This window comes from Stegostoma tigrinum, chromosome 41 (assembly GCF_030684315.1).
Source record: "Stegostoma tigrinum isolate sSteTig4 chromosome 41, sSteTig4.hap1, whole genome shotgun sequence".
NCBI lineage: Eukaryota > Metazoa > Chordata > Chondrichthyes > Orectolobiformes > Stegostomatidae > Stegostoma > Stegostoma tigrinum.
The window spans coordinates 9,235,605-9,254,104 of NC_081394.1; the positions used below are offsets into that span (position 1 = coordinate 9,235,605).

Here is an 18,500-nt window from a genome sequence, read left to right on the forward strand (position 1 = left end):
CGTTCCAAAGTGAGCTAATCTGAAACCCCCCCCCCACCACACCCTCCACCCCCGACCTTGGCATCCTGCTCATGGCCTTCGAAGAGTGTGGCAGGGAAGGATGGAGCCAGGTCGAACAGTCGGACGTGCTGAGGGAATGGGAGCCGAAATGGAGAAGAGCAAGATGGTATTTGATGCCAGATGGCAAGGAGGGTGTTTGGGTGTAGCGTTTTAGGCTGGGGGAGGGTGGCCAGGTAAGAAATCTGAGGATTTCCAACATTGTAGAGTCCGCTAAAACAAGCCCTGAGCCATCACCGCTGAAAGAGTGCAACTCTCCCTGATGAGAATGACTCTCAAAACTCAAACTGAGGCCCCATCCAGAGGAAACGCTAATAATTCTACATAAACACTGAAAACGTGATCGGACTTTATTGCCAACCGCTTCATGCCCCAGCTGCGTTTTGTTTTGAACTTTGCAGTTGGACTGGGCCGATGGCCTCTGCATCAGCTCCGATACCCCATTCTGAACTCTCTGTCTTTGGCCCCTGCATGCTGTAAGGGGGGTACGAGGTTCTTCAGCTGCTCTGCTGAGGACAGGCTGGGTTTCTGGGTGGTTTTGAGCCAAGGGTCAGGCTCGGATGCCCCAGACAGCTCCGTGCAGGCCTCGCCCTCCGAGCTCGAGTCACTGATGTCGGTCACTTCCAGGTCAGAGTCCGTCTCTGCCTTGACCCAGGGGACCCCTCCATCGCTGGCCCTGGGTGTCCCCCTCTCCTCAGGCCCTTCCTTTCCCGGCGGCAGCCCGGGACCCTGGGGAGAGGCCGAGGGGCCAGGCCGAAGGGCCTGGGTGGCGGGGTAGGAAGGATGGCCCTTCGGCCCAAGGCACAGCCGGGAGTAGGCCGAGCCGAGCTGAGCTGTGCTCCGGTCGCCAGAGTCAGCGGGGGGCAGCAGGGAGATCTGGGTGGGGAGGTGAGCCAGGCCACTGGACAGTGAGCCTGGGTAGTAGTGTGGGGGGTACAGGGCCGAGACCTTGGAGGCTGGCAGGCTGAAGGTGGGTGAAGAGTACGAAGGCAGGGGCCACGGGTACTCGGAGAAGTGGCTGTTCCTCGCGTAGGCTCCCATCATCGCTGGAGGCTTGGAGTAATAAGGAGGCCCTGCAAGAGGAATCAAGCACAGAGTGTGAAGGCTGGTCTCTACCCTATATCTCTACCTCACTCCTGTATCGCTCCCACATGCTCACTCTGACACTGTTTCCCCCCCAACATCCTCACCCTGGCCCTGTATCATCCCCATATCCTTACCCTGACCCCATTTCATCCCCAAGTCCTCACCCTGGTCCTGTATCTCCCATATCCTCACACTCATCCTGTATACCGCCATATACCCACCCTGACCCCGTATTATCCCAATATCCTCACCCTGATCCTGTATACCCCCCCGACATCATCACCCTGATCCTATGTCATTCCCATATCCTCACCCTGACCCCATTTCATATCCATGTCCTCACCCTGGCCCTGTATCACCCACATCCTCACCCTGATCCTGTCTACCTCCATATCCTCACCCTGACCCCGTACCATCCCCATATCCTCACCCTGGTCCTGTATCGCCCACATCCTCACCCTGATCCTGTAACACCACCCACGTCCTCACCCTGATCCTGTATCACCCCCACATCCTCACCCTGACCCTGTAACAACCCCACATCCTCACCCTGATCCTGTATCACCCACATCCTCGCCCTGACCCTGTAACACCACCCACATCCTCACCCTGATCCTGTATCGCCCCCACATCCTCACTCTGATCCTGTATCCCCCACATCTCCAGCCTGACACTGTAACGTCACCCACATCCTCACCCTGATCCTGTATGACCCCACACCCTCACCCTGGTCCTGGAACACCCCCACATCCTCACCCTGACCCTGTATCCCCCCCACATCCCCACCCTGACCCTTTATCCCACCCCCACACCCCCACCCTGACCCTGTATCACCCTCCACATCCTCACCCTGACCCTGTATCCCCCCCCACATCCCCACCCTGACCCTGAATCACCCCCCACATCCCCACCCTGACCCTGTATCTGCCCCACCCACGTCCCCACCCTGACCCTGTATCCCCCCCGCAACCCCTCCCTGACCCTGTATCCCCCCCACACCCCCACCCTGACCCTATATGAATGGGACGGAACCCTTCAGTGAGACAGTAAAGCTCACAGCGGAGCTTTGTTCAGACCTCGAATCTGTAAGAGGGCAGAATTTGCTTAAGGGGCTGAATGGCGTACTTTTGCTCCTGTTTTGTAATTATTCTGCTCGCCTCAGTCATGCCTGTATCTGTTACACTCTCCTCTCACTAGGTACATAGCTCCCTGAAAGTGGCGTCTAATGTGGACGAGGGTGTTGAAAAAGGCATTTTGCAGACTTGTTTTCATTGGGCACAGCACTGAGTACGGGATGTGGGGTGTGACATTAACATCCTCCATAACATCAATGAGGCTTCTTTTGGAGTATTGTGGTCACCTGGCTACAGGAAAGATATTGTTAAATTGGAGAGGGTGTGGAAAATATTTACAGTGATTTTACTGGGTATGGAGAGTTTGAGTTATGAGGAGAGGCTGGGACTTTTCTCGACTGGAGCATCAGAGACTGAGGGGTGACCTTACAGAGGATTATAAAATCATGAGGATGCATGGATAGGGTGAATAGACAAGGCCTTTTCCCCCCAGGGTGGGGGAGTTCAAAGGTAGACTGACACGGTGACTCAGTGCTTAGCACTGCTGCCTCACAGCACCAGGGGCACTGGTTCGATACCACCCTCGGGCAACCCTCCGTGTTTGCACATTCTCCCCGCATCTGTATGGGTTTGCTCCCACAGTCCAAAGATGTGAGGGGTAGGTAGGTTGGCCATGCTGAATTACCCCCAGCGTGCAGGCTCGGTGGATTAGCCGTGGGGGGAGAGGTGAATGTAGAGATATGGTGGTGGTGGTTCTGGATGGGATGCTGTTGGGAGAATTGGTGTGATTCCATGAGCTCAATTGGATTCGAGCGGGCACAGGTTTAAGGGGAAAGATTTAAAAGGGACCTGAGGGCCAACGTTTTCACAGAGAGGGTGGCACGTGTGTGGAATGGGCTGCCAGAGATAGTTAGACACAGGTACAGTTACAACAGTTGAAAGATATTTGGATAGTTACATGAATAGGAAAGGTTTAAAGGGAGATAGTAGGAACTGCAGATGCTGGAGAATCTGAGATAACAAGGTGTGGAGCTGAGTGAACACAGCAGGCCAGGCAGCGTCAGAGGAGCAGGAAAGCTGACGTTCGGGCCTAGAACCTTCTTCAGAAATCTGAATTTTCAGAAATTTCTGAAGAAGAAGGGTCTAGGCCCAAAACGTCAGCTTTCCAGCTCCTCTGACGCTGCCTGGCCTGCTGTGTTCATCCAGCTCCACACTTTGTTATCTAAGGTTTAGAGGTATATGGGTCGAACACAGTCAAACAGAACTAGTTTAGTGTGGAAAACTTTGGTCAGCATGGACAGGTTGAGCCGAAGGGTCTGTTTTTGTGCTGTATGACTGTATGACCTCCTCCTCTGGGCCTCCTTTTCTCAACCGTTTCCCACCCGCAACCCCTGACACCTGCCTCCGCAATCCTACTCTGCCTCCCTTACCCTGAAAGCTGACTCACCCGAACTGAAGAAAGCGAGGCCAGCCTCGATCCGGAGTTTCTCGGCGTCCGCGGTGGGAATGGGACGCTCGAACACCGGGTTCCTCAGGTCCCGACCCCCCGGCTCTGGAAGTCTGGGAGGAGTTAACAAACTCTGGATCGTCTTCAAGAGAAAAGCAAAACAGAAATCAATTCTGACTCCAGCATCTGCAGTTCTTATACACACAGGTAGGGAGTTAACAAGGTGTGGAGCTGGATGAACACAGCAGGCCAGGCAGCATCAGAGGAGCTGGAAAGCTGATGTTTCAGGCCTAGACCCTTCTTCAGAAATGGGGGAGGGGTAGGCGGCTCTGAAATAAATAGAGAGAGGGGGAGGCAGTGATAGAAGGTGGATAGAGGAGTAGTCAGGTAGAGAAAAGACAGACAGGTCACGGAGCCGTGGACGAGCTGGGCTGGTTTTGGGATGAGGTTGTGGGTGGGGAGATTTTGAAGGTTGTGAAGTCCACATTGAGACCATTGGTCCAGACCGGAATTGTCAGCTTTCCTGCTCCTCTGATGCTGTCTGGCCTGCTGTGTTCATCCAGCTCTACACTTTGGATCTAATCCCGTGCTGTCCCTACCCTGGGTGTGTATGTGTTGAGATAACAGAGGAAAGCGCCCTCTACACTGTCCCCAATCAAACAGTTCCAGGACAGGGAGTTGTTCTGGACAGGGAGTTAGTTTGGGAATACAGTGGGTGACGGGGTTGACAGTACTTGGTCAGATTTAGGATAAAGTGTAGTAGAGGTGAGAATGATCTCCAGTTTACAGAGGTACCCTGTTGGAGACAATTATTACACGGCTCTCCCAGGGTGTGCCTGAAAGTTACAATGACGGGAGCAAAGGTGAATCTGAGTCTAAGGTTGATTGTAAAGATGAGTGGGTGTGAGTGTGATAGTGAGTGTGGGAGCGAGTATGTGTATGAGTGTGCAGGTGATTGTTGGGTGGGCGGTAGTGTGGGGGTGAAGGTGCATGAGAGAGTGAGTGTGCATGTGAGGGTGAGTGAGTATGTCTGGCTGAGGGTGTGTGATGGGGAAGAGTAGTTTGAGGGTGAGTGAGTGAATGTGATGGCGAATGTGATGGTGTGAGTGGGATGGTGTGAGTGTGGGGGTGATTGTGAGGTTAAAAGTGGGCCTCAAAGTGAGTGTGATAGTTAGCATGAGGGTGAGGGTGAATGTGGGGGTGAGGGTGAGTGAGTGTGAGGGTGAGGATGAGTGTCAATGTGAGTGTGAGAGTGAGGGTGAGTGGGGCTGTCGCTGTCACTGCCTTACCTCGGGGGTGACAGGTGTGCACTCCTGGCTGTGACTGTTAGTGAATGGGTTGGAGGTGAGCAGTAACTGAGAGTGTCCCATTTCCAGCAGTGGGTAGTTCACAAGAATCACTTTGCTGAAGTTGAATTTGTAGGTGAACCGCTTTCCCTTGGTCTTATGCAGGATTCGCTTGTTGTAGTAATATCTGAAAAATATCAAAAACACACAGGATGCTACTGGGAGACACTGACAACCCAGATTAGCACAGGGACAGCAAGAGTAGCACAGGCACTCCCGGAGTGAATCAGGGATTCCCAGAGTGAGGCAGTGGCCACTCAGCGTGATATAGAGACCTCCCAGTCTGATACAGTGATCCCCACAGTGAACTCCCAGAGTTATAGTGAGAGCTCCTAAAATAATATAGTGATCTCTAGCGTGATACAGAGACTTCACAGAGAGATACAGTTACCTCCAACTGATATACAGTGACCTGCCAGAGTGATACAGTGACCTGTCAGTCATATAGTGACCTCGTAGTGCAACAGTGACCTGCTGGAGCAATACAGTGACCTGCCAGAGTGATAGTCACATCCCAGAATGATACAGTGATCCCTAGTGTGATACAGTGAACTCCCAGTGTGATAACGTGACCACCTAAAATGATACAGTGTGACACAGAGACCTTCCAGCGTGATGCAGTGATCCTTAGAGTGATACAGTGACCTCCCAGAGTGATAGTGACCGCCCAGAGTGATTAAGTGACCCCCCCCAGTGAGATACAGTGATCACTGAGAGTGATATAGTGACCTCCCAGTGTGATACAGTAACATTCCTGAGTGATAGTGGCCTCCTAGTGTGACACAGGAAGATCCCAAAGTGATACAGTGATGTGCCAGAGTGATACAGTGATGTCCCAGCGTGATACAGTGACCTCCCAGAGTGATTCTTAGTGTGATACAGTGACCGCCCAGTGTGATAAAGTGACCTGCCAGAGTGATACAGTGATCACCCAGAGCAATACAGTGACCTCCCAGAGCGATACAGTGATCTGCCAGAGAGATACACTGATGTCCCAGAGAAATGCAGAGAATGACCCACTTACCTGAGGGCCCGGCTCAGCTTGTCGTAGTTCATGTGAGGCTTGCATTTGCGGACCCCCCAGAGCTTCGCCACCTCATCAGGATCCTTGATGACAAACTCGCCGTAGTCCCCCTGCCAGGCGATGACATTGTGATATTCCTCCTTCTGAAGCAACTCCAAGATAAAGTGCCAGAGCTGGATCTGGCGGGATCCGGGGCTCGATTCCGGCTTGTAGGCCCAATCTGGGAAGGCAAACCCTGGGGAGAATACAGTAAAGAGAAGGGCAGTGCAGTTAGAGTGGGGTTCAACTTAGCAGAATCAGCTGTGCAGCTCCAAATGGGCAATTTACACTGAATCGTTCCCAATGGACCTGAACTGAAACCATTCTGAAAGAGTTAACATTGATGTTTCAATCAAGGTTAATGTATGGTGTCTCTCAATCTTATACCTGAATTACCATCTCTAAATCTTGATAGTGTTCATAATTATACCTGACAAGTCCATGTAATTTATATCTACTTGCGACAGCCTTCGAAAGAGATGTGTTCTGTGCAGACAGGTGTTACCATGGTGGCAACGGGATGCCTGTATCAGAAGCAGTGAGTAAACAGTTCTTTGCTCCCTGAGTGTTTGTCATTAATGAGGCAAGAGAAGCATGATTGGGTGGAGTCAGGCTCACACAGACCCAGCTTTGCTTTCAGTCAGAGTGGGGAGTTGGCTGTTGAAGCTGATAGATGCAGCTGCCTCTCTCTCTCTGCTGCAGTGAAATAGATTGTTCCCTCCTTCTGCTCGATTGTTTCATTGGTTGTTCCTTTCTCCTGGACTAGAGAGGAGATAGTGTGTGAGAAAAATCTGTTTTGCTGAATTTGCCTTTGGCAAGGGTGTGTTTATGGAAAGCTGTTGCACTGGAACAGTTGATACGAATAATATATTATTTTACTTAAGTATCTCAATAGAGTTAAAGTTCGGTCAATTGGTTATTTGTTTGCTTATATTTTAACTGTGTTGTAGGGAATGTGTGTTTTGCTGAAAGCCTAGAGGTGGGCCAATGGAATCACATCTGGAATGTAGCATCTTGCACTTGCCTTTAGGTAAAATAAGCCAGTAGGGTCGAGGCTATCTCATAGAATCATAGAATAGAATCATAGAATCCCGACAGTGTGGAAGCAGGCCCTTTGGCCCAACAAGTCCATGCTAAGTCTTGGAGCATCCCATCCAGACCCATCCCCTTATAACCCACCTAATCTACATCTCCCTTGTAATATTTTGAGGGGCTTCAGCCTGGTCCATAGCATCTTGACATCATGCAGTAATATTACTGCTTTTTGTAAAGTCACGTATTTCCTGCTGTTATGGTGCGAATAATTTGTCCTTTATTTCTGTTAATGAAGTAGACCCTTCAACCCAATGTGGAATTCAGGGATTGGGCACTGCACTCTAACCCCACCAGAGGTCACCAGTAGTCAGCAGAGCAATGGGCAACATGGTGATCAGCAATGGAGAATCTCTGTGTAAATACCTCAGCCACCCAGAGCCCAGTACAACACAGGAGACTGAGAATATAGAAGGCATGGTTAGTAAGTTTGTGGATGACACCAAAACTGGTGGCATTGTAGACAGTGAAGAAGGTTTTCTAAGATTGCAAAGGGATCTTGGTCAAATGGGTTAATGGACTCGAAAAAATGGCAGATGCAGTTCAGTCTGGATAAATGCAAGGTGTTGCATTTTGGAACAATAAACAATGGCAGGACCTATATAGTTAACAATAGGGTCTTGGGTCATGTTGTAGAAAAGAGGGACCTAAGGGTCCAAGTACATAATTCTCTGAAGTTTGTGTCGCAGGTAGACAGAGTAATTGAACAGGCATTTAAGCACACTGGTCTTTATTGCTTGGTGTTTGAGTTGGAAAGTCACGTACAGGACATTGGTGAGACATTCTGGAGTATTGTGTTCAGTTCAGGTCCCTCAGTTACAGGAAGGATATTATTAAACTGGAGAGGGTTCAGAAGAGATTTACCGCAAATTACTGCAGATGCTGGAATCAGTACTGAAAACAAAAAAAAATGCTGGAGATTACGATGGATCATGCAGCATCCAGGAATAGAGAGCAAGCTAACGTTTTCAATCTAGGCGACTCTTCATCAGGGCTGAAGTGATGCTGCTGGGAATGGAAGGTTTGAGTAATAAGGAGAGGCTGGGACTTTTTCACTGGAGCATAAGAGATTGAGAAGTGACCTGATAAAGGTTTATAAAATCATGATGGATTATAGGCTTAATTGTATGTTTCTTTTTCCTAGTCTTCCTCAACACTAGGGGGCACGTTGTTAAGGTGAGAGGAGAGAGATTTTAAAAATTACATGAGGGACAATTTTTTTTACACAGGAGATTGTTCACGTGTGGAATGAACTTCATAAGGAAGCAGAAGATGCCGGTATGGTTACAATATTTTGTATAGGTACATGAATAGGAAAGACTTACAGGGATATGGGTCAGGAGCAGGGCTAGTTGAGGTTGGGATTATGTTTGGTATGGACTGGTTGGACCAAAGGGTCTGATTCCATGCTGTATGACTCTATGAGACTGCTATACAGCAAGTCAGGTCATTTTAGACTATAGTAGTGCAGCACTGTTTTAATCTCTCCGCGGTCACAAACTAATCGCACAATATTTCTCCTGCTGAGTTGATCAAACTCTGGTTAGATCATGGAACACTGAACAAGTCAGAATTAAAGGCTGTATTTCAGGGTCCTTTAGAGAAATGGATGGATCAATGAAGCAGAGAGAATCACTGTCTGTTTGGAGAAGCTGGGGTCAGAAACATAGAAGACAAACAGGGCTGGAAGAACACAGCAAGCCGGGCAGCATCTGGAGGAAAGGAGCAGTCAATGTTTTAGGTACTACCCTTCTTCAGGACTCGAGGCATAGAAAACCAGAGTAGGAGCAGGCCATTCGGCCTCTTGAGCCTATACTACCATTCAATATGATCATGGCTGATCATGCAATCTCAGTATCCCAATCCCACTTTCTCTCCATACCCCTTGATCCATTGAGCCGCAAGGGCCATGACCAGCTGCCTCTTGAATAAATCTAACAGAATGGGCCCAACAGCTTCCTATAAGAGAGAATTCCACAGGCTCATAACTCACTGAGTGAAGAAATTCTTCCTCATCTCAGTCCTGAGTGGCTTACCCCTTATTTTTAGACTGTGACCCCTGGTTCTAGACTTCCCCAATGTTGAGAACATTCTTTCTACGTCTAGCCTGTCCAGTCCCATCAGGATTTTACATGCTTCCATGACATTCATCCCTCATTCTTCTAAATTCCAGTGAGTACAAGCCCAGTCGTTCCAGTCTTTCCCCATACGTCAGTCCTGCCATCCCGGGAATCAGTCTGGTGAACTTTTGCTAGACCCCCTCAATGGCAAAAATGTCCTTCCTCAGAATAGGAGATCAAACCTGCACACAATTATCAAGGTGTGGCCGCACCTAGGCCCTGTATAGCTTCATTATGACATCCCTACTCCGATAGTCAAATCGTCTCTTTATGAAAGCCAGCATGCCATTAGATTTCCTCAATGCCTGTTGCATCTGCCTGCCAACCTTCAGTGACTGCTACACTGTGACACCCAGGTCTCATTGCACCTCACCTTTAACAGAGTTAATGCTTTGGGTTCATTTCTCAAGAAGGGTGACTGGGCCCAAAACAGTAATCCTGCTTTCTCTCTCCACAGATGCTGCCAGACATGTTGAGTTCCACCAACATTTCCTGTTTTTGTTGCAGATTTGCAGCATTCGCAGTTCTTTGTTCTGTTTTAGTGGAAAAGAGAGTTTGAGCTGAAGTCAACACTTTTTATCCAAAAACAATGAAACACACCATAAGGGCCAGTTGGGAAGAGGTACAGATCTCATTTCTTTGCTTTACACCGTTACGAAAATGGTCACACGTTGGAGGTGGAATTTTGCCTACAATTACTTGAGGTGATAATATAGTAGTGATATTAGTGACCCAGGCTGATGTTCTGGGCATATGAGCAGCCATGGCAGATGGTTTAAATTGATGTCAAAAATGTCTAGAATTAAAAGCTAATGATCAGCATTAAATCAATGCCAATGATAGTAAAAACGCTGTCTGAATCACTAATGTCCTTTAGAGAAAGAAATCTACAATCTTTATCTGGTGTGACTTGCATGTTATGAATACATTCGGCAAAATAGGTTCCTTTCAAATGCCCATGGAAATAGCTTAGAAAACCACACCTTTTTTTCAAACTGCTAGAAAGCCTAAATAAAAACGAATGAAACAGGGCAAAAAAAAAACTGTATAAGACATGCCTGCAGGAGTTCCTCAGGGTAGTGCCCTAGGCCCAACCATCTTCAGCTGCTTCATCAATGACCTCCCCTCCATCGTAAAGTCAGAAGTGGGGATGTTCACTGATGATTTCACAATGTTCAGCACCATTTGTGACTCCTCAGATACTGAAGCAATCCATGTCCAAATGCAACGAGATCTGGACAATATCCAGGCTTGAGCTGACAAGTGACATTCGCACCACACAAATGCCAGGCTATGACCATCACCAGTAAGAGACAATCTAACCCCCTGAATTCAATGGTGTTACCATCACTGAATCCTCCACTATCAACATCCTGGGGGTTACTGTTGACCAGAAACTCAACTGGACTCACCACATAAACAGAGCAGTTACAAGAGCAGGTCAGAGGCTAGGAATACTGCAGCAAGTAACTCACCTCCTGACTCTCTAAATCCTATCTCTCATCTATGATGCACAAGGCAGGAGTGTGATGGAATATACCCCACTTGCCCTGGATGGGGGCAGCTCCAACAACACTCAAGAAGCTCAAAACCATCCTGCTTGATTGGCACCACATCCAGAAACATCCACTCCCTCCACCACTGACGCTCAGTAGCAGCAGTGTGTACTATCTACAAGCTGCACTGCAGAAATTCACCAAAGATTCTCAGACAGCACCTTCCAAACCCACGACCACTTCCATCTAGAAGGACAAGGGCAGCAGATACCTGGGAACATCACCTCCTGCAAGCTCCCCTTGAAGCCACTCACCATCCTGACTTGGAAATATATCACTGTGCCAGCCAGCATTGCCCACGTCCCGCAAACAAACTTATAAAAGCTAGCATTGGGCTAGGCACTGGAAACAGCAACACTGCACTGTTGACTCTGCGAAGTCCTCATTACTGACATTTAGGGGTTAGTGCCAACATTGGGAGAGCTGTCTCACAGACTAAGCAGCAGCCTGGTTTAATCATACTCACAGAATCACACCTTACAGAAAATGTCCCAGACATCACCCTCACCAGCCCTGGATAGGTCCTGTCCCACCAGCAGGACAGACCCAGCAGAGGTGGTGGAATACTGGGATACAGTTGGGAGGAGATGCCCTGGGAGTCAGGGAGCTGTACAGCACAGAAACAGATCCTTCAGTCCAACTCATCCATGCTGACCAGATAAGCTAAATTAATCTAGCCCAGTATTTGGCCCGTATCCCTTTAAATCCTTCCTATTCACGTACCCATCCTGATGCATTTTACATGTTATAATTGTACCAGCCTCCACCACTTCCTCTGGCAGCTCGTTCCACACACGCCCCACCCTCTGTGTGGAAAAAAAGGTGCCCCTTAGGTCCCTTTTAAATCTTTCTCCTCTCTCCTTAAACGTATGCCCTCCAGCTTTGGACTTCCCCACCCTGGGATAAAGACCTTGCCTATTTATCTTATTCATGCCCCTCATGATTTTATAAACCTCTATCAGGTCACCCCTCAGGCTCTGAAAAATAGTCCCAGTATATTCAGCCTTTGCCTGTAGCTCAAAGTCCCCAACCTAGAAACATCCTTGTAAATATTTTCTGAAACTTTTCAAGTTTCACAACATCCTTCCCGTAGCAGGGAGACCAGATTTGAACACAATATTCCAAAAGTGGCCCTCACCAATATCTTGTACAGCCCCAACATGACCCTCCCAACTCCCAGACTCAATGCACTGACCAATAAAGGCGAGCACACCGAATACCTTCCTCACTGCCCTGTCTACCCGCAGCTCCACTTTCAAGGAACTATGAACCTGCACGCCAAGGTCTCTTTGTTCAGCAACTCCCCCCAGGACCTTACCATTAAGTGTATAAGTCCTGCCCTGATTTGCCTTTCAAAAATGCAACACCTTAGAAGACATGGTGGCTCAGTGGTTAGCACTGCAGCCTCACAGCACCAGGGACCCGGGTTCGATTCCAGCCTCGGGCGATTGTCTGTGTGGAGTTTGCACATTCTCCCCATGTCTGCGTGGGTTTCCTCCGGGTACTCCGGTTTCCTCCCACAGTCCAAAGATGTGCAGGTTAGGTGGATTGGCTATGCTAAATTGCCCATAGTGTTCAGGAGTGTGTGGGTGTAGGGGGATGGGTCTGGGTGGGATGCTTCATGGGGCAGTGTGGACTTGTTGGGCCGAAGGGCCTGTTTCCACACTCTAGGTAATCTAATCTAAACCTCACATTTATCTAAATTAAACTCCATCTGCCACTCCTTGGCCCATTAGCCCTTCTGGTCAAGGTCCCACTGCGTTCTGAGGTAACCTTCTTTGCCGTCCACTACATCTCCAATGTGATGTGAGCCCTCACAAGTAACCTCATGGCTCCAGGTTAAACACGGACAATGGAACCTCCTGCTGACAACCACATACCGTCCTCCACCAGCTGGTGAACCAGCATTCCTCCACGTCGAACAACACGTAGAGGAGGCACTGAGGATGGCAAGAGCACACAATGTACTCTGGGTGGGGATTTCAATGTCCACTACCAACAGCGGCTTGACAGCAGTACTACAGATCAAGCTGGTTGGGTCCTAAAGGACATAGCTCCCAGACCGGGTGTGCAGCAGATGGTGAGGGAACGAACAAGTGGGAAAAAATATGCCTGACCTCATCCTTACTAATCTGCCAACTGCATTTGCATCTGTCCATGACAGTATTGGTAAGAGTGACCATCGCACAGTCCTGGTGGAGACAAAATCCTGCCTTCACATCGAGGATACCTTCCATTATTTTTTGTCATGCTATCGCCATGCTAAATAGGGCAGGTTTCGTACAGTTCTGGAAAACTTACTTTTCTTTATTCTTTCATAGGATGCGGGCAAAACCAGCATTTGTTGCCCATGCCCCCATCATGTTTGAACTGAACAACATAACAGGGCCATAAATGGTAACTCAAGACTGGTCATCCAGCAGGTGCTATGGGCCATCAACAGCATTAGAATTGTACACAACTTGCTACCTCATGGACTGGCAATATCCTCTACTCTACTGTGACAAGCAGATTAATGGAGAGTGCAAGAGGGCATGCCAGGAGAAGCACCAGGCATACCTAAAAACGAGGTGAATTTGCACCACATGACGCCTTCTGTGTCAAACAGTGAAAACAGCAAGTGATAGACAGAGCTAAGCGATCCCATGACCAACGGATCAAATCTAAGATCTGCAGTCCTGCCACATCCAGTTGCGAATGATGGTGGATGATTAAACAGCAACGTAGATATCTCCATCCTCAGAGATGGAAGAGCCCAGCGCTTCAGTGCAAAAGATAAGGCTGAAGCTTTCGCAGCAATCTTCAGCGAGAAGTGCCTATTGGATGATTCATCTCAGCCTCCTCCAGTGGTCTCAAGCATCACGGCTACCAGTCTTCAGCCAATTCCCACTCCACGTGACATCAAGAAACAGTTGGAGACATTGGATATTGCAAAGGCTATTGTTGGTTATAACAATAGTACTGAGAACCTGTGCTCCAGAACCTTCACACACCCTAATCCAAGCTGTCCCAGTACAACTATAACTCCAGCATCTAGTGGTAATGTGAAAAATTGCCCGGGTATGTCCTGTACGCAAAAGGCAGGACAAAACCAACCCTGCCCATTACTGCCCCATCAGTCTCCTCTCGATCATCAATTTGTCATCAACAGTGATATCAAGCAGCACCTGCTCAGACATAACCTGCTCAGTGACGCCCAGTTTGGGTTCCACCAGAGTCACTCAGCTCCTGACCTCATTACAGCCTTGGTTCAAGCACGGACAGAAGAGCTGAATTCCAGAGGGTGAGGTGAGAGTGACAGACCTTGATATCAAGGCTGCATTCGACCGAGTGTGGCATCAAGAAATCCCAGCAAAGTTGGGGTAAATGGGTATCAAGAGGCAAACTCTCCACTGGTTGGAATCATACCCGGCACACAGGAAGATGGTTATGGTTATTGGAGGTCAATCATCTCAGCTGCAGGGCATCTCTGCAGGAGTTCCTCATGTTAGTGTCTGAGGCCAAATCATGATCAGCTATTTCATCAATGACCTTCCCTCCATCATAAGGCCAGAGGTGGGGATGCTCGTTGATGATTGCACAATGTTCAGCACCATTCATAAATGAATCTGTCAATGTTTATATAAAGCATGACCTCGACTATTTGCAGGCTTGAGCTGAAAATTAGCAAGTGCCATTCCCACAGCAGTGAGCCAAGAGTCCAAACTCACAGGATAAAGTTGGAATGACCTGTCACACTCGAACTGATTTCCAGTTGACAGGATTGAGGCACCAAAAGGCATATATATAGTTGATAAGTTGTTCGTGTCAGACTCGTGTTCAAACTACAGTCAGTTAATAATCCTGAAATTTGCCTCTGCCAGGTGAAATTTTTACAGCTGGCTCCACTTTCAGGTTTCCTATTAATTTTCAGGAGGGTCTGAAATTTGACTTGTCTGGCTTGAACACTATACACATAGTATATTGGAAAACTACAGTCTCATGGTTATCACTAGGAACCTTCAGCACAAACTGTCTTCCAAGCCAAGTTAGCTTGCAACTAAAATCCTTCCCTTTTCTCTCTTAAAAGCTTTGCTTGCCTACACTCCTCAAAGTCATTTGAATTATTTCAAAAGTCAGTAAATGAAAAAAAAACTTGACTTTACAATTTAAAGAAGTCACAGATTAAACATTCTTCAACACAGGAACTCTCCAAATCTCTTGTGGGCTCCTTCATTTTGTTATTTTAATGGACTATGTTTTTCCAAAGTCTGGTATACACACTGTCATTGACATCGCTACAGATCTTATTTGAGAAATCCAGAGTCACACTTAGAGGTATTCTCCTAGCTACTTCAATGTGATATTTACTTGGTGTCATCAAATTGTACATATCCTGGGAGTATTCTGGAGAAGGTACTCTCTCTCCGAGAGCTGTCCATCAGGACTGAGGGTAACTTTCTGGCACCATGACAAGGCCAGTGCATAGCTTGCAGACTGTCCCATGCAGGACACTTGGAGCTTAACTGTTAATAACACTGGCTGCAGGTTCTGTGGCAGAAAATGTGCCTCATCAATATAATCCATCCATTCTACACACATCATTACAGTAATTGCCAAGAACAAGAATATTATCACCCACTGTTTTAGTCTTTCTTATTGCCACTTGTACAGACAACGTGTTCAGTTTGTGATAATCATCGTTGCAATCAATTTTACACAATGTGCAATAGAAGTCAATATTTGAGTCACTTTTATTGTAACTGATAACAGACACTGGACATTGTTATACATACTGTTCTAGTCACTGTTAAAAACCACTGTCATAGGTATTGAAATAACACTGACATAGGCACTGCTAAAGAGACAAAAATATATACTGTTATAAACACTGCTATAGATGCTGCTATAGACAACGTAATCAACCCAGACATACAAACTGACATAGACACCGACACAGATACTAATAGACACCGTTAAAGATACTATGAAGGTCACTGATATAGTGACTATTACAGATACTGTTATAGTTGCTGATACAGATAGTGTTATAGTTCGTCATATAGATATTGTTATGGATATTGCTGTTGTCACTGATATAAAAAATGACATAGACATTGATATAGACACTGTCACAGATACTGTTAGGGTCAGTAATATAGTCACTGATATAGAAAATGATATAGACGCTGATACATGCGTTAAAATAGACAGAGTTGTAGAGATTGTTACAGACACCATTATAGTCCCTAATATTGTCACTGATATAGACACTAACAGTCAATGTTATAAACACTGAAATTTGTTATGGAGACTAACATAATCGCCAAAATAGACACCACTATGTGATAGACACCGCTATATAGACATAGATAAAGAAGTAAAGCGGCTGATATAGAGACAGCGTCATAGACACTGATACAGACACTGTTGTAGAAACTTTCACAGGCATTGTTTTAGTCATAGTTATAGACAATACCGTAGGCACTAATGTAGATATTAATGTAGTCACTGATATAAATGCTGTTATAGATAGTGATATCGTCTGTAATAATGTCTATTACATGGACTATGTTATATAGAAATAGATAGAGGCAGAGTTATAGACATTGTTACAGTTACTGTTATAAGCACAGTTACAGACAATGTTACACACATTGTTATAGCCACTGATATAGATAGTGACATACGCACTGCTATACTCACTGATCTAGACACTGCTATATTCACTGGTATAGATATTGACAAAGACATTGATATAGAAAATGATATAGACACTGTTACAGATACTGTTAGAGTCTGTGCTATAGGTACTGATATAGACATGGATACAGGCACTCTTACAGTGTCTGATATAGACATTGTAACAGAAACTGTTACATTCACTATCAATGACAATTATATTGACAAATAAAACAGACTTTTGACAGCACCATTAGACATTGTTGCATATTGTTATAGTCACTGATACTGCTACAAACATTGCTACAGTCAATGCTACAGACACTGAAGTAGAGGCTAATATATTCGCTGTCATTGACACTGATATCAACACTGTTGCAGATACTGTTATGGTGACTGTTACAAACACTGCAATAGATGCTATTCGTCACTGATATAGATATTATTATAGTCAATGTTACATCACTGATATAGAAAATAATATAAACACTGTTACAGATACTTTACGGTCACAGTAACAGCCATTCATAGACAGAGAAAATGTTACAGAAACTTCTGTCATGACTGTTATAGTCATTGTTATAGAAGTTGCTCTAGTCACTGATATAGACAGTGTTATAGACACTTATAGACAGAGTTACAGTCACTGTTACAGCAATTGCTTTAGTGAATGTTAGAGGTGATGTTAGAGACACTGAAATAGAAACTGATACATTCACTGTAATAGACACTGATATAGTAACTAATATCGACTCTATCACACGTACTGTTAGAATCATTCTCATACACTCTGTAACAGACAATATTACAGGAACAATATCTTCACTGTTCTAGACATTATTAGAGACAATGTTTCAAGACAACATCAGCCACAATAATATAAAACCATCTCAAGGCAACCTCGGCAAGACGTGTCAGATCTTCAACACGGAATGACCATCACACGTGGGAAAGTGTGCATGGCTGGTACTCATGTGACTCAGCCAACATTGTCTATCTGATATGCTGCAGAGAAGGATGCCCTGAGGCATGGCATATTGGCAACACCATGTAGACGCTACAACAACAGGTGAATGGACACCATGTAACAATCACCACATTCTCTCACACACTCACACACACACACACACACACACACACACACACACACACACACAAACATGCATACACACTCAGACAAAAATACAGACACGCACAAATGCACAGATACAAACACACACACTCACAAACACCCATATACACAAACAGAGGCATGTGCACACGCATAAAAACACACACAAACACATACACACACACACACACACACACACACACACACACACACACACACACACACACACACAAACAAAAACACAGACACAAACACACACACAAACACACGCAAACACACACACAAATACAGACACAGACATAAACACACACACACCCAAAGGCACACAAACAAAAACACAGACACACACAAATGCACAGACACACACACACACAACACATGCAAACACACACTCACAAACACACACACACATGCACGCACGCACACACAACACATGCAAACACACACACACAAACACACGTGCACACAGTCACAAACACAAACACACATATACACAAATACACACGCGCACACACAAGCACGCACACACACATGCACACACACACGCATATGAATCCTCCTCTCCTTTACACGCACTGTCACTCTCTTATACACACACAGGCATGCACACAGATTCTAAACAAGGCCTTACACCTAACTTGCATTGTATGACCTAATATGTCACCCCTTCTTTACACTGATGAAACCTTTACTCCTCTCAGGACAGAAATTTGAAAGCAGTTTGTGGATTTACACGTATGTATTAATCAATTAAAACCAACAGCATTTTAGGTTTGTTTAATACATCCTCACGAATGATGTGGCCCTTTGATCTGTTACTTATAAATTCTGTGCCTGATATGCCTCTCTCATTAACACCTGAAGAAGGAGTGAAGATCTGAAAGCTTG

General features: G+C 46.4%; 1 protein-coding gene across 1 annotated transcript in view; it reads right to left on the bottom strand.

Annotated features, from left to right (window-relative positions):
* Positions 1 to 483: 483 nt before the first annotated feature.
* Positions 484 to 18,500, bottom strand: part of erfl1 (Ets2 repressor factor like 1) — a 102,164-nt gene continuing 84,147 nt past the window's right edge. The window contains exons 3-6 of the mRNA XM_059641412.1: positions 6,034 to 6,268; positions 4,953 to 5,136; positions 3,664 to 3,805; positions 484 to 1,130 (exon numbers count right to left, since the gene is read on the bottom strand). Of these exons, the coding sequence (XP_059497395.1) occupies positions 484 to 1,130; positions 3,664 to 3,805; positions 4,953 to 5,136; positions 6,034 to 6,268 (1,208 nt within the window). The remainder of the gene's footprint in view (positions 1,131 to 3,663; positions 3,806 to 4,952; positions 5,137 to 6,033; positions 6,269 to 18,500) is intronic.